Source organism: Manis javanica, chromosome 8 (assembly GCF_040802235.1).
Source record: "Manis javanica isolate MJ-LG chromosome 8, MJ_LKY, whole genome shotgun sequence".
NCBI classification, from domain to species: Eukaryota; Metazoa; Chordata; class Mammalia; order Pholidota; family Manidae; genus Manis; species Manis javanica.
The window spans coordinates 24174643-24202366 of NC_133163.1; the positions used below are offsets into that span (position 1 = coordinate 24174643).

The window sequence follows — 27724 nt, forward strand, 5'->3', positions numbered from 1 at the left end:
CATTCGGGAGAGGGCAGGGCCGGGAGGGGCCCACCTACCTCAGTGGCAGTGACTGGCGTTTGGCCGATGCCCTTGTTGACCGAGTCCCACGACCGGGCTGTCAGCATACAAGCAAACAAGGGGTAGAGATGGCCCGCTCCCAGGCGCTGGCTATACTTCCTCACCCTCCTCATGTCAGTCCAGATCAGCGACTGCCAGAGGCGGCAGTAATCCAGGCGGAACTCTTCCGTGAGCACCTGTGGCGGGGCAGCCACAGCAGAACCTGAGCCACCTCTCTCCGTGAAGGACCTGGTCCCCAACCCGCGTGGCCATGGCGAAGGGGGCAGTGGATAAAGACCGTGGCTCCTGCACAACCTGTGCTTCTGGCCCAAAGTTCAGCCATCTCTGAAGGTCCAAGTTCAAAGCCACTATTTGGCCAGCCTTGGTCCTGAGCAGCACAGACTACCAACTGCCCACCAAAATCACATTCCCCGCCTCTCTCCTAGTTAGATATGGCCCTCTGCCTGAGCTTCAGTGAGACAGAAGCTCCACTTCCAGGCCCAGCTCCTGAAAAACTTCCCACACATGCTCCCCCACACCCTACCTCTGCTGCTGGCAGATGGGAGGCCTGGGAGGCAGAGCCTCAGTCAACCCCCGCCTTCAGACTCTTCTACCCACTCGGCAATGAGACGTCTGTGTGCTGGGCCATCATTTGCTTGCAGCCTATGTGTGACAGCAGCTAGCCTACCTTAAACTAATGTACCCACCATCACTGAGCTTTTCAGAGGAGGCCAAGATTTGGGCTGTGGGATTAGGGCCCTGAGAGGAAGAGCAGCAATCAGGGAAACGTCCCCTGGACCGTCTGTCTCATGGATTCAAGCCAGACCCTGGGTTCTGGGATCGGCAGTGAACTTCCAGCTTCTAGGCAGGAACTCATGGTTCATCCTAACCAGCTCTGTGCCCCAAGTTCCAGAGGACAGAGTCTGGGGCCATCCAGCATCTTATCAGTTCCCAGCCCCCTTTTCCACTATATATCACCTCCTCACTGGGGCTGAGTCAGCCTCCCCCTGAAGGCCCAGGTCCTCGAAGGGCAATTCATGTCCAAGGGACTGGGCTAGCCTGGGCTTCCCTGGGTAGCAAGGTTTCTTTACAGTTGAAAAAGCACTTTTGAATATGGAGGCACATGTTCCCATGTACTCCTCACAATAGCCAGTAACAGAAGTATCATCAACCTCACTTGATTGAAGGAAGCTGAGGTTCAGAGAATTTGTTGACCTGCACAAAATGATGACTCTAAGGGTAGGGCAGGGCCCTCTCCAGCTCCCTTAGCTATCTGGCCCCCCAACTCCATGCCTGATAGGGGAGTTCAGCAGGCTCTGATACCTGGCCAGACCAGACCTGGGGCTGGCTGAGTGGGAAAGACCTCTACTACCTGGTAGAGCCCATGATCCAACAGGACAATCTCTGCCTTTTCTGTGCCCGGACGTTTCCGCACCAGCACATTGCCTGGGTGGGGATCGCAGTGCACAAAGCCATTGACAAAGATCATCTCGCTGTACATCTTGCCCAGGTGGCGTGAGATCTGAAAGAGAAGGGAGGCAGGTGGGTGGAAGTGGTGCCCCGTTAACACCTATTGCAGACTTCCACTCTGGTCCCTCAATCCGGTCACTTTCACAAGCAAGTCCAGAAGCACCGGGTGGACCTGAGCAATCATGGTGGAAATGACGGCTTCAGATTGTGTAGTTCTTGAGTTTAAGATAGAAGCTGAGTGCCAATCTAGTTCTTAATTTTAGCCACACATTAGAATCACCTGGAACTCAGAAATGTTGGGGATGGTACCCAGGCATGAGTAATTTTTTTTAAGTCCCCAAGGTGATTCTAATGCATGGCAAGGTAAAAGAAACACTGCCTCTGTGTTTTCTGAAGGCTATAACTCCCACCTCCCATGCCCACCCCTCCATTCTTCCCTGATTTCTCTTCCCCCTATTCTCTTATCAATCTCTCTTTATTTTTTTCCCCAAAGCTGAAATGGGCTGGAAAGCTGGGGTTGGGTGGGGGGCATTCCACCTGTCCCTTCTCCAGTGAACAAAGCGAGAGGGCTGAGGATTAGGAAGAGGTGACCCCACCATCCTCTGGGGCTGCCCAACCAACTCCAAGCCAGGCCTAGAAGGACCGAGTCACAATCTTCCTGCAGGCGCCTTTCTCTACTCCCCTCCCTGCCAGAACCCAATGCTAATCTGATTTATGATGTCTGCACAGAAGAAATGACACTGGAGAGACCGTTTAAATCATCCTGTCACTGCTGCTCTCCCTGGTGAGGCAGTCTTCTTATCTCTACTCCCTTTTTATTAAAACTAAAAGCCTCTTCACAGCTAGGGAACAGCTGCTGAATAGAGCCAGACCGCGGCCCACAGATGGTCTGCCAATGGGTTTCTGTGGGACAAAGGGATGCTCAACCTAAAGGCTGACGCCCCAGGACACACACTGCCCTTGGCATTCCTCTCAGCCTCAGGCGGACCCCATGGTCACTAACAAACATATCCTGGCCAAAGGAGAGGAGCTGGGGCCCAGGGGTGGGGAACAAAAGATCAGGATCTCAAAATAAAGATTCAACTCCAACTACAAAGTCCTACGTGACCAGACCCAGCCTCCTTCCCTGGTCCTATCTTGTACCATGCTGACACTCCAGCCACATATGCTCTCCTTCTCTTCTCCATTAATCCCTGTGCCTTCCTACCTCAGGGCCTTTGCACATGATATTCCCTCTGTCATGAGCATTCTTCCCATCTCACCTTCACTTGGTTCACTTCTCTCTTCCTTCCCATCCCAGCCCAGCAACCTTCCTGGGGAAGCCTTCCCTGACCTCCCAGCGCAGATGAGGTTCTCCTGCCATAAATTCTCATAAGACACAGCCCTTTCCTTTCATGACACCAGCATACTATCTGTGCCATTATTTGATTAATGACCATGTAATCCCACTACCCAAGCTCCCAACACAGCAGGGACTGGCTTTATTTTGTTAAATAGTTTTATTGAGAAATAATTTATATGCAATAGATTGGTTTATTATGCATAGAATTGCCTGTAACAGGCTAAACATGTGACTAGAGGACTAAGCCTTCAACATTAGTGAGACCCTTCTCTCTGCATTCTTTTGAGATGCTGAGGTTCCCACCTCTGACGCTTACCCTAATACCACTAATCTGCTCTGAATACCAATCAATTATTACTGGCCCTCCCAAAAAGTCATCAAGAATAACCCTACTTTAGTAACAATATCTGACATCCTTATAACAGCTCTAAAAGTAGGTACAATTCTGATCCCCATTTTGCAGATAAAGATCTGAGATTCACTGAGGTTTAACTTAGCCAGAGCTCTATGGCTACACAGAGGTAGGAACCACGACCCAAACCAGGTGTGACTCCACAGCCTTCTAGTAGCCACTATTCTATACTGGCTCACACCAACTCCTGCACTTCTCGATTAAGCTTTACGACCTTAAACAAGTGCTTATACACTCGCTTCAGTAAAATGGAAATAATAACAGTGCTGCTCCCCAGGGCTACTGCTGGGTAAAAAAGCCTATCACAGTACTTGGAACCTAGTGACCTCTCATAAATGCCCCTGTTGTTACTGGTTGCCTCTAACACTCCTGGGAGGATGGCAGACTGGGTTTCATTGCACCTTTTTAAGAGATGAAGAAACCATCATATAAGAGGTTCCCAAAGTCCTGACACTTATCTGATGTCACACTGTGCCCTGCTACCATGCCAGTTCTCCAGCTCCTGACGTCCTTGGGTAAAATGAATGCCCACACTCAGTGTCTGTTGGCATTCGGAGCAGGACTTTGACCCACATCAAGTTCTCAGATTCAGGCTGAGCTGCGGGAGGGTCCCACGACCACTGTTGTCTGTTTCTTCGGTGAGGGGCCCAGCCAGAGTTGATTCTGGAGAAACCAGCAAGTCTCCACTCTGCACCACTCAGAAGTCGTTTTGTTAGGCTCTATGGAGCCATGTGCTGAAAGGCTGCATTTGCCAAACCAACTGCATTTATTAAGTAATAATTCATTTTTATTTGTCAAGGATTCATATAAGGTCCAATCAGGGCTCCTGATCAGCCCAAGATAAGCAGCGCAGCCAGACTGAGCTGACAGAATTCCAGCCAAAAGCAGAGAAATGACATTTCATTTAGTCTGGCAGACCTGTCATGGGGAGATGTATGATTTCCCTTAAGCTTTCTGAAATATTGCTAATCGCTCTGGGCCCCCTTTTACTACATTGAAAGATGGACCTTAGGGGTCTGGGGACTCAGGATGGGAGAGCCCTTGCCCATAAGCAGTGAGCTTCTGGTAGCCAGGTCATAAACACACAAGAGCAGCATCCCCCATTTCAATGCTCCATCCAGCTGGCCCTACTTGGGTGTCTTTCCTTTTGGGGGCCGCTCTTAATGTTCACTTTAACCAGATTTCACCAGCATAGACAGGTATGGAAGGCAGAGGCAGGAGGGGGAGCTAGGCTATGCTGCCAGCTTCACTCTGGACCATCGATGTACTGCCACTTAGGGAATGGATGACCTGGCGGACAAGTCATCTCCCTTCTCAATCTGGGTGTTAAGTTCCCTTAGCTGCAGAGTGCAACTTACCCCATCTGCTCTAGTTCCTCACACAGCAACCTCAAGATTCAAGGTCAAAATACAACCACATATGGGAAAGCGCTTTATATACTATAATGTGCTTATATACTATATAAGACACACAGACATATTTTTTGCAAAATGCAGAGCTTTAAAATATAAACATGGAAAAAATTTTACTCAGTATCACCATCAAAGTGTAATTTTCTAAAGTTAGTGACACAACTCTCATACAAATTTAGAATGAACATGTCAAACACTTTAACTCATCAATGAGGAGCAAGTAATAAGGTAGAGTTGATTCAAAGAGAATTTTGAGGGTCTAGGTATTTATGAGCATTTAATCATGAATAAAAAACTAAGATTCCTAGATTAGATACAAAACTGGTTATTGTTATACAGAACAATAAGGAAATCATAACCTTTGCAGTTATGTTTTCCATGGGGCAAAATTACTTGTATCTCTACCAGATAAGATCTACAGGTTGACATATGACTTCAGTCTGAGCCCTTAATTAATTGTCAATAGCAAAGGCAAACAGAAGTACCTTCCCTCAGATGTTAAAAAATCCTTGGGTGGGCCTCTTGAGCAATGCCTAAGAATGACTTTGAAAGGACATGCTGTACACTCCTGGCCTTATTTCTAGATTTGGGGTAATTTTCATAACATCTGTCAGAGTTGCACTTAAATCTCTGGGAATTTGCCCCAAGAAAGGCAGCCATCCCCTCCTACTCAGGGGCACTAAGGGTCCCAGGAGAACCTATGGCACACAACCCTGTCTCCCAGCCCTTCCATAGTTGAGCTCTGTCTCATGACTGAGAACAAACAATTCTAAGTAAAGCTGCAGAGCACATGGGGATGCGGTACCTCTCCCAGATACTGACTTCGTTTCCTTCAGCAATATGCCCAGAGTGGAACTGCTGGATCATATGGTAGCTCTATTTTTAATTTTTTGAGGAATCTCCATACCATTTTCTATAGCAGCTACATCAATGTACATTCCCACCAACAGTGCACAAGGGTTCCCTTTTCTCCACACCCTGGCCAAGAGTTATCTCTTGTCTTCCTGATGACAGCCATTCTAACAGGAATGAAGTGCTCTCTCAATGTGGTGTTGGTTTGATTGGTGATATGGAGCACCTTTTCATGTACCTGTTGGCCACCTGTACATCTTCTTTGGAAAAACGTCTGCTCAGTTCCTCTGAGGCTGCCCCTTGCCCTGTTGATGGTGGCATCTGTATAAAGATAAGGGAGCACCACCTTTTTGTAATGGTAACAGGCACCATTCCAGGCACTTCCCATGAACTTGCAGCCACCCTCTGCAGCAGATGGGTGAAAGAGGCGAGATACAAAAAAGGGGAAGAAGCTCGGTCACCCGGGCAGGAGTTAGTGAAAGCAGGCTCTGAACCCAGGTGGCTGGGGTCCAAAGAACAACCTCCTCATTGCCAGACCATCCTGCCTGTCCACTGCCAGGGAGGCGCTCCTGCCTGGAGGACGGGCCACAGGAAAACCCTCGGAAGGTCCCCATGGCATCCAAGAAGGCATTCCATTGGGAGAAGAGTTTCAGTGGGAAACCCAGGACTGTCTGTCTAACCAAAAACTCACTGGTAACTCAAGCCGTGGTATACCTCTTTTCTGAAAAGAGGCCAGTAACAAGTCTTTTAACTGATCCATGTAAAAAGAATGTGCTACTCACGTTAAGCAATTCAGTAACTACACAATGCCTTTACTCTCTAACAGTCGTGAGGGGGAAAAACCAGGAATCTATAAAAAGGCTGAGGAAAGAATTAATTTAGTAAATAATATTTAAATCAAGCAGTTATTTTTGGATTTTTCTCAAAACTGGAATTGGCTGAAAGCACTTTAATTATTCTATAATTGCATGGATTAATTTATTCCCACACCCAAAGGAAAATCTATTTATGTTCTTGGGGGTTGTCATGAAGGGAAGGCCAAGATTTCTGAAAGAAACAGCAGGTTAGTGTTGCAGGATATCAATAATCACGTGAGAAGCCCAAATATAAAATAAAAAGAGGTTAATATACATCTTCACCCTTCCTCCAGTTTCTGCCAGGCTTCTTGAGGCTTGCTTTCCGCCTGGCCTGAAAGTCCAGACCAGACCACTGCCTGGAGCATGTTACTCTCTGCCCCCACGCCACCCCCAGGAACCTCCCTGGGGTATATAAACCTCTGATCACAAGACCAAGTCTATTCATGGAGTGTGTCAAGCCCACTAGGAAACACAGCATGAAATCCCCCAACATGAAGGCACTGGGAATCTCCGCAAGAAGACACGGTACCAGGAGAGATAGTGAGAAAGAGGGACCAGGTTAATTACAGGAACCAGGGAGTTTCTAGGTGCTTGGGGGAAGCTTCTCTATGTCGGGCTTAAACTGGGGCATCACCTGGGAGCCAGTGCATGGGGCACCACAAGGCCAACCAGGCTGCCTCAAGGCTCCTGGCCAGGCAGAGAAAGGTCACAACTGCCAGAGGGACTGGGCCCCACGGGTCGTGACTACTGGAGGACACAGTGAAGGGAGGAAGAGCTAGTGCCATCTGACATCCCTTGCCTCGGGTAACAACTCACTCCAAAGAAGTATTTCCATATCCTTCCACCTTACCTGGGTTAATATACAAGATGGGAAAGGGTTTCTCCCCCACATGATTCCCCTTCTGGCAAACATTTTACAGGTAGCACCACAGAGTGGGCTGAGGACTGGAAATCCAGCATAGTAACGTGTGTTGAGCTGGTACTGAAAGCACTGTGCCAAACACTTTACATTTCAATCATCAAACACTCCCACAGGTTACTCTCTGTACCCCACTTTACAACAGGAAGCTGGGCTTCCAAACGGTGGCTGGCATCACCAAGGCAGCAGAGCTTGTAAATCACAGAGCCACCATCAGAATCCAGGAAGGCCGGCTCCACTCCTGACACCTCTGCTGTTGGGGAAATAAATCCCCAGGAACCGGTTTTGTACATCCAGAGCCTCTCAAGATTTGGTCTGAGAAATTAGGGAGGGGTGGATGATGGAAGAAGAGATTTTCTTCTAGTGATTTCTGTACCCAGGGTCTTCATGCCTCTTTAGCTTCTCTTCCCTGATGTTCTGAGCACCTTCTACCAGAGAGCCAGAGAGGCCCAGTAAGGGGGAGGTGATGCTGAGCAGACACCAAACATCCTATTCACCCCGAGGTGGCGTCGGGGGATACAGGAAACCTGGGCCTAGCTGCAGCAAGGCTTTTAGCAATGGGGAAGGAGAGTCACCATATGCTCGATCGATGACCCCTTCCCTCCAAGACTTCATACTCATGGACAACCGAGGTAGTGCACAGGAGGAGAGCAAAGAAGAGTCTTGGAAATCGAGGGAAGAAGACGAGCCTCTGTGAATAATAACCTCATGAATTAGAAATGACTTTTTTTAAAAACAGAACTTCACAGCCTGCAAAGCCTACGCAAAGACCCTATCAAATATGTATTGTTATCACTATGACTGTACAGATAAGGAAGCTTAGACTCAGAGTCTAAGTAACTTACCCAAGGGCACCAGACCAATAAATGGTAGAGCCAGAAACAAGCCCAGGTGCCCCAACTTTGAGCCCTCTGCCCCCGACTGCAGCACCCAGCCTAGTGGAGCCTTGTCCAGCCCATCTTCTGTCCACACCTCTATAACAGCACATATAGGCAGGGCCCGCACATCGTAGGGGCTGATAAATGTTTGCTGAAAGACACATTTGAGACCCTTTCACTGCTCCTAGAGTGATACAGAATGGATTTTAAAACCACTGGAAAGAAGAAACATGGCAAGGGCTTCTGGCTCCACGTGGCAGCCTGAACCCCTGGACTGACCCCACTCCCTCACCAACCCCCCTAAGATGAATCTAACGGAAAAAGTGAAGACAAAGACCTGCCCCGACAGAGAGCACAGATGGGCCTACAGTGGCAGACAAAAAGAGACTTCTTGCCGGGGGAGCAGACAGCTACTGAGAAATGACTTAGCAGGCCAGACAACAGGGAGCTGGCAACAGGGGACCTTGATGTTTGCGATCTCTGAGCCCAGAGTGGCTGGGCAATGGAGAGCCCCGGGCTCCTCAGAAAACAGGAGCTGGAGGTACTGAAAAAGGAGGAGCAGTGGAAAGACTTTCAAAGTAAGAGCTAAACTGAGATCCCTTCCCTACTCTGATAAAAGACAAGATTTTACCTCCAGAGAGGTAAAAAGAGAGCCTCTGGAGGCATTCCACATACCAGAGGGCCACCCCAAGGACTGAATAAAAGTACATAATGACCACTGGGAGCTCCAGGCCCTCTCCCCACAGCTGCTCCCAGGCCTCCAGGACAGACAAGCTGGCATCTGTTGCCAGACCCCCATCCCTGTGTCCACCCCCATTTTTCAAATAGCTGATGTCTGCCCACCAGGCCTCCAGTTCCTGTCCCCATCTCCCACAAAGTCCCAACTTTGTTACCTTTCTCTTAGCTAATTTCACACAAATTCAATTGGGCCTCAGCCAAGGAGGGGTCTTAACCACACACTCACTAAAATCCAATTAACCTTCGATAAAGGTCTTGCAATCAATAGTCATCCTGTGTTTGAGGAGGCTCCATCCAGCCTGGGAAACCACGCTTCTGCACGACCTTTACTTTTAATGAAATCAATGACAGTCATTGTCGCCAGCTCTTAAAAGTGACTGGCAAATATGATCAACTGGGTCAGGCCCTCAGAAATACGCTGCTGCTGGGCTACAGACCCAAACAAATGAGGGCTCCTGCAGGCTGCTGGCTCCCCAAGGCCTCATGCTCCCTAGCAGGTGAGCCCACCTGGGCAGGGCTTAAGGTCAGAGGTGCCTGGTCCTCCAGCCTTGTAAGAGGTGGTTCCTGAATTTCAGTCACTGTCTGAACCACTTTGTTAAAATGCAGATAATTACAACCCTTCCCATTCCAGATTCTGATCAGTAAATTTGGGGTGGGGCCCAGGAATGTGCATTGTTAAATAAGCTTTCCTGGTGATTCTGAGTCTTAGCTCTCAGCAAGCCAAGAATCAATGTTATGTAAAATACCCAAGCAGGACATACCCTCAGAACCCAGGTAACCCAACGCCTTCAATAAGAAAATTGAGGCTCAAAGATGGGGAGTGATTTGTCATGTTCACAGTCAGCCACTAGCAGGGCTAGAGCTTGATCCCAGGTCTCTTTGCCTCCTAACCTGGCAGGTCCCTACCTAAGTCAGTGGAGAACTGGCTACTTAGACTGGTCTTCAGGTCCTCACAGGGTAGGCCCAGTTGGGCCAGGACACTGTAAGGTGAAGGGAACTCTCCAAAGTGGAGTGGGGACAACTTAATAGGTGGTGGGAAGAATCAGGGCTGTCCCCACCCACCTCAAGGGCAATTTCTTCTGCAACCATGTCCCGCTGAGCCTCACCTTTCAGCTAAGTCACCAGCTTGAAGCAGCCAAGATGCCAGAAGCCACCCTACTGGGGATTTGGGTTGAGATCTCTGCCCCTTGTCTCTCCCTCCCCAAGGAATACTCACAGCCAGGCTGTCCTGAAGAGGAAGAGGCACTCCAGGAATGAGCTTGCTGGGTCCCACACTCTTTGGGAAACTTTAAAAGTCTGTTAGAAACTTGAAGTAATGTGAAGTCTCTCATATGCCAAGCACACACACACATCTTCCAGGAGGCCATGGCTTTGGTGTTGGTTGGTAACGGACATAATAGATGCTTTCTGCAAAGTAGGGTCTGTCCCTGGTCTACTCCCAGCATCACTGATGGTCAGTGACAACACAGTAGAACACATGGCCCACACCCCATGGCCTAGAAGCCAAGGGCAGGGGATCAAGGAACTAAAGACAGTGTGGTATTACTGCAAGGATAAACCAAGAGACCGATGGAAGAGAACAGACCTTTAGAAAAGCCCCACAGCTGATTGATGACAAAGATGCCAGACCCAAAAGACTATATACTGTATGATTACATTTACATGAAGTTCAGTAATGATCACAAGTGATACGTGGGGTAGAAGTCAGATAGCAGTAGCTCTGAGGGGGATGAGGGTAATAAAGGAGACTGCCAGAGGACAAGAAATTATTTGATCTTTACCTGGCTGGTGACTACACAGTATATCCACATGAAAACTTACAAAGTATACCATTAAGACCTGGACCTTACATAGTTACCTTCCCTCTCTGGTCTCTGATTTCTTATCTGCAAAATGGAGACAATAAGACCTCCCTTACAAGTTGAAAATGCAGAAAGGCCTTGACACAGGGAGTCAGGCAGTTGATAAACATTAATGATGAAAGGAGGGAAAGGAGGAAAGGACAGGGTCCAGGAATTATAATAATAATGAAAACAACAATAGTGATTAATTAGCTACCAATCTGGAGCACTGACCACATGCCAGGTGCTGGGCTAAGCATTAATTTACCTAATCCTCACATTTCTATACCAAAAGAATAATGATTGTATAAAAGGGATAAAACCACCCTAATGTAAGCTAGAGAGAGAAGGGGCACACTCAGATAGTGCCCTGGGTGCTGACAAAGCTTCTCAGTCAGTACTTCAGCTTCCCCCAAGGAGCCAGTGGTGAGGCTGTCAACCAGGTGGCCCCTGCAGCGGCCCCTGCAGCCCGAGTTGCATCCCTGCAAGGGAGATGCAGCAGGTGGAGGAGCCAGGGCTTTCAAGTCATGCAGACCTAAGTTCAAATGCCGGCTCTGCCCCACTAGCTGTGTGATGTTGGGAAAGTTGTTTAACCTCGCTGAGCTTTAGCTTTCTCATCTATAAATAGGGTTAATGATATATCTTTGGCAGGACAGCTGTAAAGAGCAGAGCATATGAGATTGTACATATCACATGCCTGGCACAAATCAGTTGCCTATAATAATTATTACTCTTGTTATTACTTTTCCCAAACCACTCCTATCAGCCTGCCCAACTCTGCATATCCACAGAAAATACTCTGCCTGGGCCCTGCCTCACAGAGGCCAAGCCAGAGCATGAGGCCTGAGGGAGCCATTCTACACAGAAGGCTATTACAGAAGGGTGGAGGCAGGAGCAGATGAGCCCAGGCCCTCAGAGGACACCACCCTGCCCGACTCCCACAGGCCACTCCAGACCAGCTGTCCCTCCTCCCAGGCACCTCACTCAGCCATGAGCAAGTGACTACATTACAGCACATCTTTGCTGGCATTTGTCTTTGAAAATCAAAGCTGCCTCAGATTAAACGCCATTCCAGCCCTGGGCTCACTGGATCCAAAGCGATTAATGGATTTGGGGGTGCTGCTGGAATGAAAATCCCATGGCAGCTGGCGGTAAAGGAATGTCAGCAAATGGTGGGGGTTGAGGGGATTGTGAGGCCTCTGGGCTTACCTGATCAGCAAGCAGAGACCCTGCTTCAAGGAAGATCAGGAAATGCCTGACGTCACCTCCCCTCTCCTCCCCTCCCCCAATACCCACTGAAGCCAAAGACTTGGTACTTAAGTGTCCTGGGGGGCAAAAGATCCCTGGCTATTTGCAGGGACCCTGCCACCAATAGTGGAAAAGATAGGCAAGCAGGTCTTTCTCCCTCCTCTGCAGGAAGCTCTGCCCTGAGACCCTCCGCAGGCCCATCCTAGACACCAACAGTGAGGGAAGCAAAGTCAGGACCTCAGGAAAGACAGTTGCTCTCTCTCTGAGCTTCCCACCCCCGCCATCTGTAAAGTGGAGGGTTGAATTAGAACAGTAGTTTTCTTACCCTGCCCCCAGCCACCTCTATGTAGAATGGGTCCAGGAAAGCCCCACAGGCAGTTCAGGTGATGGCAGAGCTGCCCTCGCTGAAGCAGGGTGGGCCCTGTGCTGTCCAGCCACCCCACCCAACCACACACCACACATGGCCTGAGGCCCCCGGAGGGTTCCAGGAGCACCATTCCCTAAGTCAGGGGACAACAGCTACCCCAGGAGGCCAAGGCCAGCCAGGCAGGCACCTTTCTCAGCCATGCACCTGGCAGTAGCCCCATCCACTCAGATGCACCCCCTCCTTTCATGGACTGAGTAGTGGAGTCAGAGGGACTTGGGTTTCAGTCCCAGCCCTGTTAGCTGTGTCACTTTGGGCAAGTTACCTTCTCTCAGTGAATCTTTGATTCCTCATCTGCAACATGGAGCGATGAGACCTCCCTCCTAAGTTTATTATGGTAAAAAAGGCCTAGCCCGGGAAGTTAGACATTCCATAAACATTAATGGTAAAAGGAAATAATGGAGAAAGGAGGAAAGGGCAGAGCCCACAGATAAAAATGAAAACAACAACAATCTTGCTGCCATTTTGGAGCACTAAGCACATGCCAGGCACTGTGCTAAGCACTATTTGTACACTAACTCACATGGTCCTACAATCCTCTTAGAAGTAGGGGCTATCATCATCACCACTGACAGAGGCCACACAGGCACCTAGAAACCTCGGCTCACAACCTCACACCCTCCTGCCATTCCAACTTGCTCATCTGCTGAGCCAGCGTGACTTTCTCCTCTGGGCCATGACACCACTGAGACCACAGGCTCATCTTTGGGTGTTGCCTGAGAGAGGAGGAAAGAGCATTTACCTCTATTGGGTTTGATCCCTTCCATTCCTTCCTCCCACCCAGCTGGAGTGACAGATCATGTCACTGCAGTCCTCAATACCCTTCAGTGACTCCCCAGTACCCTAGGGTAATGCCCAAAGCCTTCATCATCTGCCCCACCCTATTTTTCCATACTCCCCTGGAAACCCCGACCTGAGCCCTGGTAACCCTCACCGTTCCCTTCCCCTTCCTTGCAATGCCATCCCTGTCCCCAATTCCTCCACCCCCTACACACACACACACAGGCAAATTTCTACTCATCCTGCTGGGGAAGCCGACCTGTGGCAGAGATGAGCGCGCCTTCCCACAGCCCCTGGATTTTCTCTCACCCTTCCTGCTGCCTAACAGACAGCTCGAAGGCTTTTGTCATGTGTCTAACTGCAATGCCAAGCTGTGAACCCATTAAAGAAAGGAACTATGTCTGATTCCCCTCTGAAACACCCATTACTTAGCACATAATAGGGACTATAAGTACAATGAAATTGTTGAAAAAGTACAACTACATCCCTACCTGTGGGACCCCATGGCAACCTAGGAGAAGAAGATGGGGTACAGTCCCCAGCCCACTGGCCTGCTTTCCCTGAGACCAGTGGGGTGGGAGATGGGAGACAGAAGCCCCCCTTTCATCCTAGCTTTATGATGTGGGAACAGTAGGCTACTGCTGTCCCCTTTTTGCCTGCTACTTTGAGATCTGGGGAGGAGCAGGGAGAGGGGAGAGCAGGAAGGAGGAGGTGTGTCCAGACCCCACAGGGACAGAAGGATGAAGTCGCGGGGATTTTACACTGTAGTCCTCTGTGGCTGCTCAGCTCTGTGGGCCTCAGATGGTGCAAGAGGACAGATGGTAATCACTTGTCCGGGCAGGAGCTGCAAAGAGGGGTCAGCATGTGGCTGCTGCGTGCTGCCAGCCCCAGCTTAGGAGATGGGACAGAGGCTTGTACTGATGATCTGGAGGATGCCTCATGCTCAGTGATCTCATAATTCTTCAGACAACAGGCCCCTTTCAAGGCAGTGAGACCTCACCTGGACACACTTGCCCTGCTGGGCAGCCCCAGCGAAGCCTGTGTCCCCTGCACCGCAACTGTGAGCTCTCAACCTCACCTGGTTGACGTCAATCTTGTTCTTCTCCATGTAGTCTCTGTCATTGACCTGCCCACCATCCACAAATTCCATCAAAAGGACCCGCTTGGTGGACAGCTCCCAGTAGATTTGGGGGACCTGGAACAGGAAAGGGCAAGTCAGAAGGGCCTGGGCAGCTTGGAGCTGGGGGCGAGGACCACAGAGCAAGCTAGACAGCACAGCTGCTCCCCCAAGGAGCAGGAGAGAAGGCCTCAGAGGGACCTCAGTGGGGAAAGCAGGAGGCAGGCCAGGAGAGGAGGGCAGGTGCTGCCTCTGCCAGCGAGGACCCAGCCGTCTCCCTAGAGACTCTCCCATGTGGGGGCCAGAGAATGGCTTCTGCCCTCCTCAGTGCCTTCCAGGCACAATTAAGAACCGAAACTGAAATTGGTACTTAGGGGAAAATGTATGCCACCCCGCATATCTGAGCCAGCATTGGCATTAAAAGGTATTTCCCTCTTTCCCCAGGCCCTCCTCAAGTGAATCTCAACACTTTGTCTCAGTTTCTGTATCTGTGCAATGGGTGTATTATATGGAACTTTGTATGAATGAATGAATGAATGTATATTTACTGGGTGATAATTTTTCAGTCAGGAAGTCATGAGTTTGCTCACACCCATTTCCTCCCAGCCCCCTGCGGCTGACAGGGATGCATTCTAACTCCCTATTCCCAACCCTCCTCTTCCCCACAGACAGGAAAACCTAAATACTTTCCTTACCTGCCTCACATACCCATGGTCACGTGACACGTTCTGGCTCATGAGACATAAGTGAAAGTGTGCTAGGGGGTCTAGGAAAGTTTTTATTTTCCTGATAAGAAGGGATTTTTGTAGATAATGCAACTCTTCTCACCTTTCTCTTCCTACCTTGGAAGTGAATATGATACCTGGAGCTGCAGCAGGTATCTTACAACCATGAAGTCCAAGAAAGTCACAGGGATACCAGCCCTGATACTGTCAAAGCATTGAGACAGCACCAGCAGGCAACTGCTGCAAGCCTTCTCATCACATGAGGAAAATAAGTCCTTTTTGTTTAAGACATTTTTAATTTGGACTGTCAGTTACCTGCAGACAAATGCATTCCTCACTTATTTGCTCTCCCACCCCCTGTGACTCTGAGAAAACCCAACAGCTAAAAAGAGAACAGGTTTCCCCACCAACAGGCAAGAGACCGAACTGCACCAGGGCAGCTAGGCTGCTGTATGAGTGAGCGACACAATCGGTACCACCACAGCCCAGGGGGGAGAATTACCTGGACAGCAGCAGGCCAGGATTCCCCGACAGCCTGATGGACTTGTTTCCACTTTCAAATGAAAAACAAGGGCAGCTATTTCAGGTGTTTAGGGGAATAAGGACTTCCCTCATCCTGACCCCCAAAACTAATCAAGCAGGAAGCTAATGGCCCCTCAAGTCAAGAAATCTGTTTCCTTTCCTAGTTCTGCTAACAACTGCTTTGTCTTAACCCAGCCACTTAAGTCCTCTCTCCCTTGGTTTTCCTCCTGCAGAAGGAACTTGCTGCTGCACCACCCTGGTAAGGGTCCTAGGGTAACTGGGGCCGAACACAGAACTGAAGCACTCTGGAATCCCTGGAGCAAAGCTTCCAACTGAACTCCAGGTGTTGTTTGGGTTGTTACTTCCCTGCGGTTTTTGCCATTTGAAAAATGGCAAAATAAGAGAAATCCATGACTCTCTGCTACTTTGAACTTAAGACTCAGTTTTGCTTGGCATTTTTTAGAAAGTATTCTTAGTGCTAGCTTGTTGTTGTTGTGGCTTCCAAATGACAGGGACATATTTTGGGGTTAAGTTCTTCCCTCAGCCTGTTTGGAAACCTAAGCTTGGCAGTATGCAGCTGGGACTCTGGAGACTGAAGTCAGACCCCCATCTGGGCCTGCCTGGAGCAACCTGGAAAACAGCCATGAAAACCACAGGACTCAGAGAGAAAACCCAAAGGCCGGACACTCTCAGGCTTGTCAATCAGGGTCACGGGTGTGCTGGGCTCTCCCTCCTCCATCTTGCCCCCTCCAACACTCCCTCCCAATGAAACCAACCCAGGCTAACAATAGAATGTTCCCCTTGCTTCAGGTGCTTTGATCTGAAATGACAGAAACTCAAATCTGGGCAACAGAGGGGTTTGTCATGGACCTCAGCGAGGACTGCAATTCACCTTGGCTAGAACATGGGAATGACCAAAAATTGCAAAATTTGGCTTGACAAGGGGATACAAGGTCAAGTGACTTGACCCTAAATCACCATGTGGGAAGGAGGGTTGGCATGGCTGGTGAAATTCACTTCATCCCAGCACCCACCGTGACCGTGCCTTCCTCTGCTCCCTCTCTCAAGGAAGGGAAAGATGAAAGAGAAACACTTTAAAGAGGCACTAAGAACCACTCCAACTCCCCCACCCTCCCAAACAAAACTAAACCCTGGGAGACCCATGGGCAGAGTGCCTGCTGACCCCAAAGACAGGGCCACACCCTGGCCATCAGGGCCTCTGGGCCTAGGGTCCATCTCCCTGCCACAAGGCAGAGGCCCTGCTCCTGTGGACTCCACCTGCCCCCACCCTGGGGCCAATCTCCACCCCAAGAAGAAGGGCACAGATTATGGAAAGTTCCAGCCCAACACCCCAGGCCTCAGTCTCAGCGTCCAGCCCTGACTTCATGCTTCCTGCTCCTGTGCTTTGTGGCCACCCATGGGAAGCAGGCCCCGGCTTGTCTGGCCCAGCACCCACCACCTGAGCCCAAGGGAGCAGAGCACAGACCTGCAGTCAGAGTGTCAGGCTAGACCCTGACTCTGCTACCTCTAAGCTGTGTGACAGTGGGTAAGTTTTATGACCTCTCTGAGCATCAGTTTCCTCACCTGTAAAATGGTGATGACATTTACAGTGAAGAATCCCTACTTCCTACTAGTACGTGTGGAGTCCTGTGCTCGGCACAGCACCACACATTTAGAACCTGCTGAGCGAACATCAGCTGCCGTATGACAGCCATGTAGAGTTTCACATGATGCACAATCAGGGCTGAGACGTAATGGCACACACAGCTCAGCATAATTCACATCTGCCCATAAATTATTAGGAAGGCAGAATAGCACAGTGGTTTAACGTGCAGGCTCTGGAGTCAGGCTGCCTCCATGCAGAGCCTGCCTCTGCTCTTTACAAGGAAGCTGTGGACAAATGGTTTAATCTCCCTGGGCCTCAGCTTCCCTACTGCTGACATGGGGCTAATAATGGCATTTCTCTTGTGGGACTGTGTAAGGATTAAACAGTAAATACATGTAAAGCACTTTAAAAAATGTCTAGCAGGACAAGCACGTAAAAAATATTAGTATTATACACCTGTGGTTCTCAATCGCTGAGATTCTTGGTAAGCTATGGTACTTCTCCAAGCATGTACATACCCTCAGGGTTTGCCTCCAATTTCTAGAGAGTCCCAGGCTCCTGACCTCACAATAAGAACCTGGAGGGACCCTGCTCAAGAGATGAGCTCTACATCCATCTCCATCTACACAGACACATTCCTCTCGTCTCTTCGAGCCCCAGACCCGGTGGTCACAGGGCTCTCCCTCCTACCTTGTCCGAGCCGTCTCCCAGGCCAGTCACAAACTTCACTGCTCGCCCTCTTCCCTCCCCACAACATACACACACACTCTGGTGCCAAATCCACAAATGCCCTGGTCTTGACTGTTCAGCTGGCTGGCCTCTCACCTTCTCCTAGTCTCCCCGACACCATGTTTGCATTCAGTGCTTGCCTGAGGCTCTGAGATTTATACCATAGGGCTGAGGTTATTAAAGCCCCCCTGGAAGATGCCTCACACACTGAGAGGTAAATTCTTTGCTGAGGCTTAATTACACACAGATGTTGTGATGGTATGCCAGCATGCAAAAGCAATCTATCTCCATTTTTAAGAGCTGAACTGGGTTCACAGTGCAAAATTCACTTCCTACTTGTTATGTGTTTAGGCAAAATTAATTACTCAGGAGCTTTCCATTCCACCACTGTCTTAGGGATGGTGTACAGGTTTTTTTAGAAGCAGCAGTTCGAATTGTTATATTAATTATTTACCCATTTGGCATCCTTGTTTAAAAATTTTATTATTATTATTATTATTATTACATGTCTTGGTCTGGCAGATGCTAGCTGGCCCCAGTCAGGGGACAATCTTGCTGTTTCCATGGGAACAGCAGAGGAGATGGTTCTGTTTGTCTGGCTTATCGTTCTGGTGCTGAGGAGCACCCCTGACAGTGAAGAGGCAACAAAATGTCCTTAAATGAGCACCAGAGTTGAAGTCAGAAAATTTGAGTTATAGCCGTCGCTCCTCTACTCTACATCCACCATCTGTAAAATGGGATGATGGTTGGAAGGATTCAATGTCATAGCACTTACGTAGATTCAATGCAGCAGAAGAATCATTCAGTACATACTACCCACCCCTTCGTATAATCAGCACTTCTTGGAAGCCCCCTTGAAGCTCCTCATCTGGGTAGAATTAAGCACTTTCTCTCAGCATCCATAGAAACACAGATAAGTCTCTGTCGTAGACAAGCATGACCAACCTATACTGTAACAACACATTTCTGTGATTGTCCCCAACTAGACGGAAAGTTTTGCTGGCTGGGAGCCAATGATACCTTACTCATCTAGGCACCCCCCAGCTCCTAGCACAGCAACAGGCTCAGGAAATGTGAAATAAAGGAGCCAAAGAAACAGTTTATGCAAGTGGAGAACATTATGCTAATTCACTAATATTAGTACTGGTCTGAGAGCCAAGTAAGTGTTCACTGAACTGGTGGTTTGAACTTCAAGGCTGGACAGTGTTACCAGACCCAGTCTGCACATCTGGATTTATAGGCACAAGAGGATCTGTACCTCCACGTCTGCGATGGGGGCCAAGGAAAAGCCAGTCAAGCATAATATGGGGGCATCTAGACAGACCTCTCAACTCAGAGCTCAACTTTGCCTACGGCAACACCTTTCAACAAAATCAGTGTGTCAAGACACTACACTGATACCCACAGCTGTGTTCTTTTGCCCCATGATCTGAGCTTAAGGATTCTCAGGGGGCTAGTGCAGACCCTCCCTCAGTTCACCACATGTCTGCAATTTGGACAGCAGAAGTATAAACACTACCTCCATTTCTTAAGATGTTTTCAGAGGCCACATGAATACTTCAGTCCAGAGCAAAAGGCCCTCCCATTTAATGTACAGAGGAGGGCACTGCTTGACTGCTGGCTCCGGAACTAGTACGCAGAGCCCCTAGGGGCTCTGTGACACCCCCTTCCATGTTCTCCAGGCCTCCTGAGTTAAGACAGATAGGCTGATCTCTACCAAGAGCTAAAGCCAAGCTCTCATGTAGACTACCTGAGGGGCCCACCCCTTGCCCCATGAAGAGGTGCCCCTGGCACAAGGGTCCACACCCTGCTAAGGAGAGAACGTGGGGGGAGAACAGCAGTGCTGGCATGCTTCTCTCTCGGTCCAACCCCATGTGCCCTATCGGGAACATAAGGACCATCCTCAAAGGCCAGCTCCAGTGCCACCTGCTTAACAGAGCCTCCCCTGCCCTGATCCATCACAGGAGTCCCTTCTTCTGAATCTTCAGAGCACTTACCAGCAGGACCTCACACAAAGCTGCCACTCTGTATCATGTGATACTCTTTCCCACAGTAAGCGTCTTCTATTACACAGGCAGTTCTGCTCTAATACTTGAAAATGCAAATTTGTTCCAATGCAACTGATAAGTTAGGGAACAGTTTGATCATGACACAAATTTTGCATTTGCTTATGTGCATTATCATCCACAAAAACACCATGTGAACGCAGAAAACTATCTCCAGCTGAACCACGTACCACATAGGAATACATGAAACACTCACACCTCAAACATCACCACATGTGTTATAACACATCTGGCGTTACTATTTTCCTTCCAGTTTCAGATGCCCTCCTTCCACCACCTCATAGTAACTCACAAGCAGCAACCCTTTTGATGCCCACTTCCATAAGCATATGTCAAGGCAAAGTGCCAAGTGTACTGTGGTCTTATGTACTTCTCAGCCATTCAATGTGTAAAATCCTGCTATTTTCATTAGGTTCCTATATTCTTTTATTTCCTGTGCCACTGAGACATTTTTGAGTGATGTAAATCTAACACAGTTTTCCCCATAAGCCTTGTGACTTCTGTTGTGTGATTCTGCGTACTAGGGAGATTTCTAGGAACACCTATGTTGTGTTACAGCAGAACTGACTGTGTATTGAGCTAATATAACATACATGAAGTGTGAGGAACAGTGCCAGAGCCCAGTAGCATTAGTGATCATCATCTTCACCATCATCATCATCAATGTAACCATCCCAGGCTTCATGGAAGCAGTGACCACGGCTTACAGGCCCTTGGGTAACACTCAGCGTCTTGTAATTGTAGATCATTCAATAAACATCTTTTGGATTGACTGACAGGTCAACAATCACATTTGGTATTTCTTTGTAACCTTGCCTTCAAGGGCTTTAATGTGCATTGCCAGGAACAAATCATTCATCCTCATACAGAAGACTCTAGAAGGAGATGTCCCATATCATGTCCTACAAAGGGGGATGCTTAGGCAGGGACCGTATCTCCCCTGCACTCTCTCAGCAGACCATCATGCCCTCATTGCCCTGCCCTCCTACCTTTAAGAAATCGAAGTGCTTGAGCATTTGGGCCACTTTTTCAGCGTTCCTCCCTTCATTGAGGAAATCCAGCTCCAAAGGCAGGTTCTTCTTGGCTTCATCCACCAGCCACATGAACTCAAACTCTGGAAACAGCTGCTTCACAGCCAAGACAAGCACCTGAAATCCACCAAGCACCCCATCAGTTGGACCACAGCACCACCAAGGGAGGTACATTCCCTGCCTTCCTGCCTGGGTCCAGGCATTGACAACCACCTGGGCCTCCCCAGAGTCAAGGTAGGTGGGAAAACTGCTCCCCTGGGACCCACCTCTGTAGTCTACAACAAAGATGATAAAAGCCCAACAGCCACCAGCACCAACTACCATCAGCTGAGTGCTCCCCACATACCCAGCACTGAGCTAAGGGCTTTACTCACATTATCATTCCACTTGGTCTCCACAGCCCCAGGAGAACACAATATATATTCTTCTCCCCATTTTACAGATGAGGATAGTGAGGATCTGGGGGGTTAGACGATTGTGTCAATTTTCCCAGCAAGGAAGCAGAGCCAGAACTGCCCTTGGCTCTGCCCAGCCCCAAGTGCTTGTTCTTACACACGGCACTGGAACGCCGCCTGCTGTCTGTGCTGCTCCCAGATTTGTTCTTCGTGGTCCCGTTTACCAGGGGCTGCAGGGCGCTGCAATGGAACTGCGTTCTGTTTATGTAAGCTGAGTGGTTGGAACCTAAGCCTTTATAATATTATTTTCTATACTTTTCATACATCTAAAATACATCATAATAAAAAACTAAATTGAAGTAAGAAAGCATGGTTGGACAGGATAAGAGGAAGGAGTTGACCACTGGGATGAAAAGCTTGGATTTCTGGCAGTTTGGCTCCACTGTGGATATGTGAGTGAGTACATAATGAAAAAGGAGATTTTAGAAGACTTCTCTGGCATTTTTCAGTTTAAGGATGTGAAGTTAGATGTCACTGGCAGAGAACAAGAGCCTAATGATAGCTGCAGAGCACACGACAGCCTCTCCATGGACTAGGATACAGTTCTGAGGCTACCCCACCACTGGGGCTCTGGATTGAAACAGTTGTGAAAGTTCACGGACAATGGATCTGCAGTGGGTGACCAAGGGTGATGCCAGAGCCATGGGAGATGCTCCAGCATTCTAGGAGGGACACATAGAAGGTAGCTCTCCTGCTCTCCTATAAGCCCTCCAGTCAGTGTTCCAAGTGACCACCCCTCCCAGTAATTCTTGGTATGGATTATCCAAGTTCTCCAAGAACACCCATCTCCACCCCCTGGTAACAGCAGATAGCAATGAACAAAAATTTAAAAACTAGGGGGCTGCTGGGACCAAAAGGCCTTCCCCATCTGTTATGGACTGAACGTCTATCTCCCCCCACATTCTCCTGTTGAAGCCCTAATCCTCAGTGTGATGATGTTTGGAGGAGGAGCCTTTGGGAGGTAATTAGGTTTAGATGAGGTCATGAAAGTGGGACCCCTGTGATCAGTGTCCTGATAAAAAGAGGCATAGACAAGAGCTTGCTCACTCTCTGCCATGTGAGGACACAGAGAAGGAGGCTTATCTATGAGCCAGGAAGAAAGTCCTCACCAGGAACTGAACTTCCAGCACCTTGATCTTGGACGTCCAGCCTCCAGAACTGTGAGAAGTAAATGTCTGTTGTCTAAGCCACCCGCAAGTCTATGGTATGTTTGCTACAGCAGCCCAAGCTGACTGAGACACCATCCAACCACCCAGAGGGCTTAGTGAGCCCCAGCTATGAGCCGGTCTTATGCTTCCTTTTGCCCTGGTCTATAATATGACAAACATTGTGATATAAAAGAAAGAAATCTAAAGCAGGGCCATTAACTACAGGCATTTACAGCTTTGTTTTTAAACTCCACTGTCCTAGATGATGTACCAGATGCCATTTTAAAAGAATCATCACACAGGGTTATTATACTCAATTTCTATCAAAACCCTTTTTAATTACATTTGGCTGCAGTCTAATTTCTTTTAAATCTTGTCTCGTCATTCATGGGCTAGACCTGTGACCTTATGATAATCGACTTAGTTTATGTTTTGTTTCTGTTTGTGTCACAGGAAACTAGGAGGGAGAGGTTACAACAGAAGGGCCCGGACTGCACATATCAGACCCCAGGCATCTGGACAGCAGCCTCCAGGTATCGCATCTCATCCCTGTGGCCTCAGATGGCCCACGGCTGCCACCAGAGGGGAGGCAGAGCTGGCACATAGTAAACAGAGTAAATAAACTTATTATGACCCCCCAAAATTTTACAGTACTCATAAAACTGATTTCTGAAGCACCATGTGGGTAGTGAGTGAGTCGCTCCCTTACTTCCTTTAACTCACCTGGGCCAGGGCAAGGCGTACCTATCGCCTGACACACCTGAATTCCACTCTCTGGGCTCCAAGTTCAGGCAAAAAGCCACTTGGGCCTTTTGCTCCAGCCTAAAATCCAGAGGTTCTCACCCAGGAGCAACAAGGGAAGGAGCCACAATGAGGCTCACTCATTTGTTCAACTGATATTTACAAATGACCTCTTAGGTAATTACTCTCAACCAGACAGGGTATAGCAGGGAGTGACATGTAGCCTAGTGAGGTCTATACCTGGGGAGGAAGATGCTTCTGGCCAAACAATAAATCCTCATTATTTATTGTATGCTCCCTGTTATGTTTATGTGAAATGTTTAGTTATCACTCACATCCAAACAGCACTATAAGGCACTTTAAGGATTTTTCTATTAATCGATTATATAATTAATCATTAGTAGTACTATTGGTTATTAATTCCGAATGTCATTAATCATAGAAGCAAAGTTTTATTGACTGATATTAAATGTTGTAACTAATTAGTAAACTAATTCATAACCCCAAAAAACTTTACAGTACTCATAAAACTGTTTCTAAAGCATTATGTGGGTAATGGGTGAGTCACTCTCCTGCTTCCTTTAAAAAGAGAGGGTCTGTTTGAATGGAAGTCAGGGTTCTTAGCTTTATAGGAGGACACCACTGTCCTTACAGGAAGTCACCAACTTGAAAATTTGATGTCAGACATGAAGCCTAGGAGATGTGCATACTCACATAATTCAGGGGGTGTACCAACCCTCTCAACTTCAAGGGGGGTAGGGAGCAAGGCCAGGTTAAGAGTCATCTGGCCCAAGTCTAAATGGTTTAGGCTGCTGCCATTTCAGACTTTTCTTGGCTGAGGAGAATAAAATAAAACTCAGTTTCGCCTTCTGCTTTCATTCAATTCCCTTCTTAAGATCCTGCCCTAAGTAGATTCATTTAAGTTTTTCTTTTTTGACAACAGATGCAATCAACTAAAATAAAACAGGTGTTGTTATCAATTTGGCTTTTTTATTTTTCTCCCAAAATCTATCTTCTCCATAAAATTCTCCCAACAGCCAATGTTTTCATGAGTGCCTAGCACATACTCAATACTCAGCAGATGTTTATTGAATACTCAAGTGAATGAGTGAACGAATAAATGAATGAACATTTCAAAGGGTTTGTCATTCCCCAGAGATAATTATATGTTCCCTTGTATGTTATTCAAATGGATTAGGTTTTTCTGTTTCCAATGTTTTGGTGGGAGAAGGGATTACCTCGGAATTTTCAGGAATCAGTTTCAGAATGTCTGAGAATTTCCTACTTGATTTGGAACCTTTTAAATCAATCAAGGTATATTCAACAATTAATACTTCCTTCAAAGTAAAGTAATGAAATTATTTTCCTAGATGGTCACTAGTTCACAGGAGGAAAAATCATTGTGAGCCAGACAGAAATATAATGAAAAAATTGAGAGCCACATAAAAGTTTGAAAACTACTGACTGCTATTGATATAACAAAAATATGGGAATTATCATTATTTAATACCTACTACACACCAGGCACTGTGCTACAAGGCACTTTATATACATGCTCTCATTTAATCCTCTTGTCCATTTTACAGAGAAGGAAACCAGTTTCAGGAGGTTCAAGTACTTCTCAAGGTCACATAGCTGGAAATCTCAAATGCAGGACTTGGACCCAGGGTTTTCTCACTTCCTCCTTTTGCAGCCCTGCCTCATGCAATACACACAGGACAATACAATGCAGCTTGAGACAAGGCATAAAAGGAGCTTTGTAAACTGTTAACTGCAACTGAAATGTGAGTTACTATTATTAAGTTATTAAATATTATAAAAGAAATATGTTCTATGGGAAAACAGCACAGTAAATAGAACATCTGCAAGGATCAAATCTGGTAAAAATGGATATTAGACAAGGATCAAAAACCAATTTAGAGTGACGTAAATAGCTTGCCATTCATGGGGTTTATCTTTGTTCTGATAAGTTATTAAAGTACACACATTTTAGAAAACAGAATTACAGGGTGAAGAGAAGTTTCCATAGGATGGCCTACAGCTCTGAATTTTTTTTAATGTATTTTAAAAAATAAAAGTCAGCTGTTGGGTTCCATGCCAGCACAAACTTTACCTAGCCCCCCACTATTCAATCAACACATTCAGAAAAGAAACGAGATGACAGCACACACTGAAAACATTGTTCAAAAAAGTAAAAAACAGAACTGTCACAGATCTTGATTTTTAGAGATGGGATGGGCCAGATGCTATCAAACAGTGGATCAGATCCTGGTACTCAGACCAGAGTCCCACCCCAATATTGCAGAGTGCTGTTGGGACAGGTAATGCATGTAGAGCACGGTACCTGGCCATGAGATAGATTATTTAGGGAAGGATAGAGCAAGGAGGTGTTCATCATCAATTTCAGAAGCTTAAGAGATAACACAGAGTGATATGGGGCAGTGCTATTGGGACCTGGGGATTATGATTTAACCACCAGCTCACAGGTCCGGTGAGTCCTACCCTGCTCTCAAACAGTGAGAATGGCAGTGAGATGCAGCCTGCCAAGCTCCCTGCTGTTGTGGGCAGGCAAGAACTGCTGCAAAGCCAGCCCGCCAGCAGACGGATGGACTCTGCCTTGTCAGCGCACCCCTTCCTGCTGAATCATTGTTCCAATCTCAGGCCCAATTAGTCTGGCTCTGGACAGCCACTCAAATCAATAAGAGTCACTGGCCGTGCATCTGGAAGTAGAGTTGCCCCAACTATTAAAGGGACAATATCAGGTGATAATGACAAAGCTGAAAACACCCGTGGCTGTGCCTTTCTCTTTTGTGCAAAGTCACCAATCATCAGGTTCATCAAGCACCATTTACTGACAGTTGGCCTCTATTTCTCTGCCACCATTCAACAGTCTACCGCACAGACTGTCCCCTTCCCCAAAAGGAATGCCCCCCCTTTTTTTAATTTTGCAAGGGACACAAAATACTAAGGGTGGCACTTGCTATTAGGTACCAACCCAAGAGCCATCTCCCCCACCTTCCTAGTTAACAGAACCTCAACTTTGTACATCTTTCATGTCCTTCCAGGAAGGCAGCCCTTAACCTGAGAAGGTGAGTCATGCTTGGTCTAGGACAATCGAAGTAGTCTCATTTCTGTTACCAAGGCTGATTTAGGCTTAGGCAGGTAGCCTACTTCCAATCAATGAGAAATCATGGAAATTCTACTGAGGGGATTCTTTTTGATAAGGAATCTGGGAGAAGAAATAGGACCTCTTAGCATCTGGATATCATCTACTTGTAAGAGCAGGAACTGCTGCAGCTGTTGTGGGACCATAGGGGCCATTGCCTTAGAAGGACAAGACAAAAGGAATCTAGGTCCTTAAAAATCACAATAAAGTGCTGGATTTGTCAGCCTTGGAATAGTCAACACTACTTCCAGAAGGCTTAAAATGTGAAATTACCAAATAACAGGTTACTATTATTTACATCACTTTTAGTTGAATTTTCTGGTACCTGCGGCCAAATGCATCTTAACACAACCAGTAGTCCCCACATATTCATTCGCAGAAGTCTTACTCCTACAGACTTATCCTTACAGCAGATATATGTTTAGATTTATAAGCTCACCTCTTAAACTGCAAATATCCAGAGATTCAACCTATTAGTCACTCTCTCCTTAGTAAGAATTACTCTAATAAGATTATCTTCCTCTCAACACAATGCTGTGTTCCATCACTGTTAGAGAGGAGAGAGGGACAATAGTGGGCAGTGGGAGAGAAGCATAAGGGCACACAATACCTGAATTGTCATGAAAGAAAGCACCAGAAGTTATGCAGAAAAGTAGCTTTCCCTCCCCTCTGTCTCCAAATTTCTGGTGGCTAAGGTAGCCCTAATGTCCCCTAGAAATCATTCTCCTGCCAAGTATATCCAAACACCTTTCTCGGGTTTTCATTCCCAAAATCAAGGAACCACTTTAGGTCTGGACTCAGAAAAAACAATTATAATACTCATTTCAAATAAAAAATGAAATGAGCTTTCCATTTGGGCTCTTCTTACTTTTACAAAGAAGAGTACCCCAAGTAGGATTTTTTTCTACCAGAGACCAAGTCCAGGGATCAGGCAGTGCCATCAGACACTGCTGTTAATGTTGATGGTCCACAGAGGTGGTGACCTTGGGCCTCGTTTCCAGCTTCTCTTCTGAAGGTTGTAAGGTCTCTGATCCACCTGACAACCTCACTCCCAGCACTGCCTTGGCCACCATGAGGAAGCTACTCTGTACTCTGCACACAGCTAGGCTGTACTTCCCAAGGAATGCATCTGATGCTTATCTGCAGGAGGAAGACGCCAAATCTTTATTACTGCTATTATTGCTATTGACCTTATGGCCACCATTA

General features: G+C 47.6%; 1 protein-coding gene across 10 annotated transcripts in view; it reads right to left on the reverse strand.

The window, feature by feature from the left end:
- The window catches only part of ADCK1 (aarF domain containing kinase 1), a 209577-nt gene that overhangs the window by 88536 nt on the left and 93317 nt on the right, over positions 1-27724 (reverse strand). For 9 of the 10 annotated variants that reach the window (XR_012133740.1, XR_012133738.1, XR_012133739.1 and 6 more), the window contains 4 exons: positions 20967-21125; positions 14291-14407; positions 1412-1561; positions 39-236 (listed from right to left, as the gene is read on the reverse strand). Coding sequence is in view for 6 of the 10 variants with exons in the window: in XM_073242070.1 (XP_073098171.1) it covers positions 39-236; positions 1412-1561; positions 14291-14407; positions 20967-21125 (624 nt within the window). In the remaining 4 variants the exon portion in view is untranslated. The remainder of the gene's footprint in view (positions 1-38; positions 237-1411; positions 1562-14290; positions 14408-20966; positions 21126-27724) is intronic. The other variant, XM_073242069.1, reaches the window with a different exon arrangement.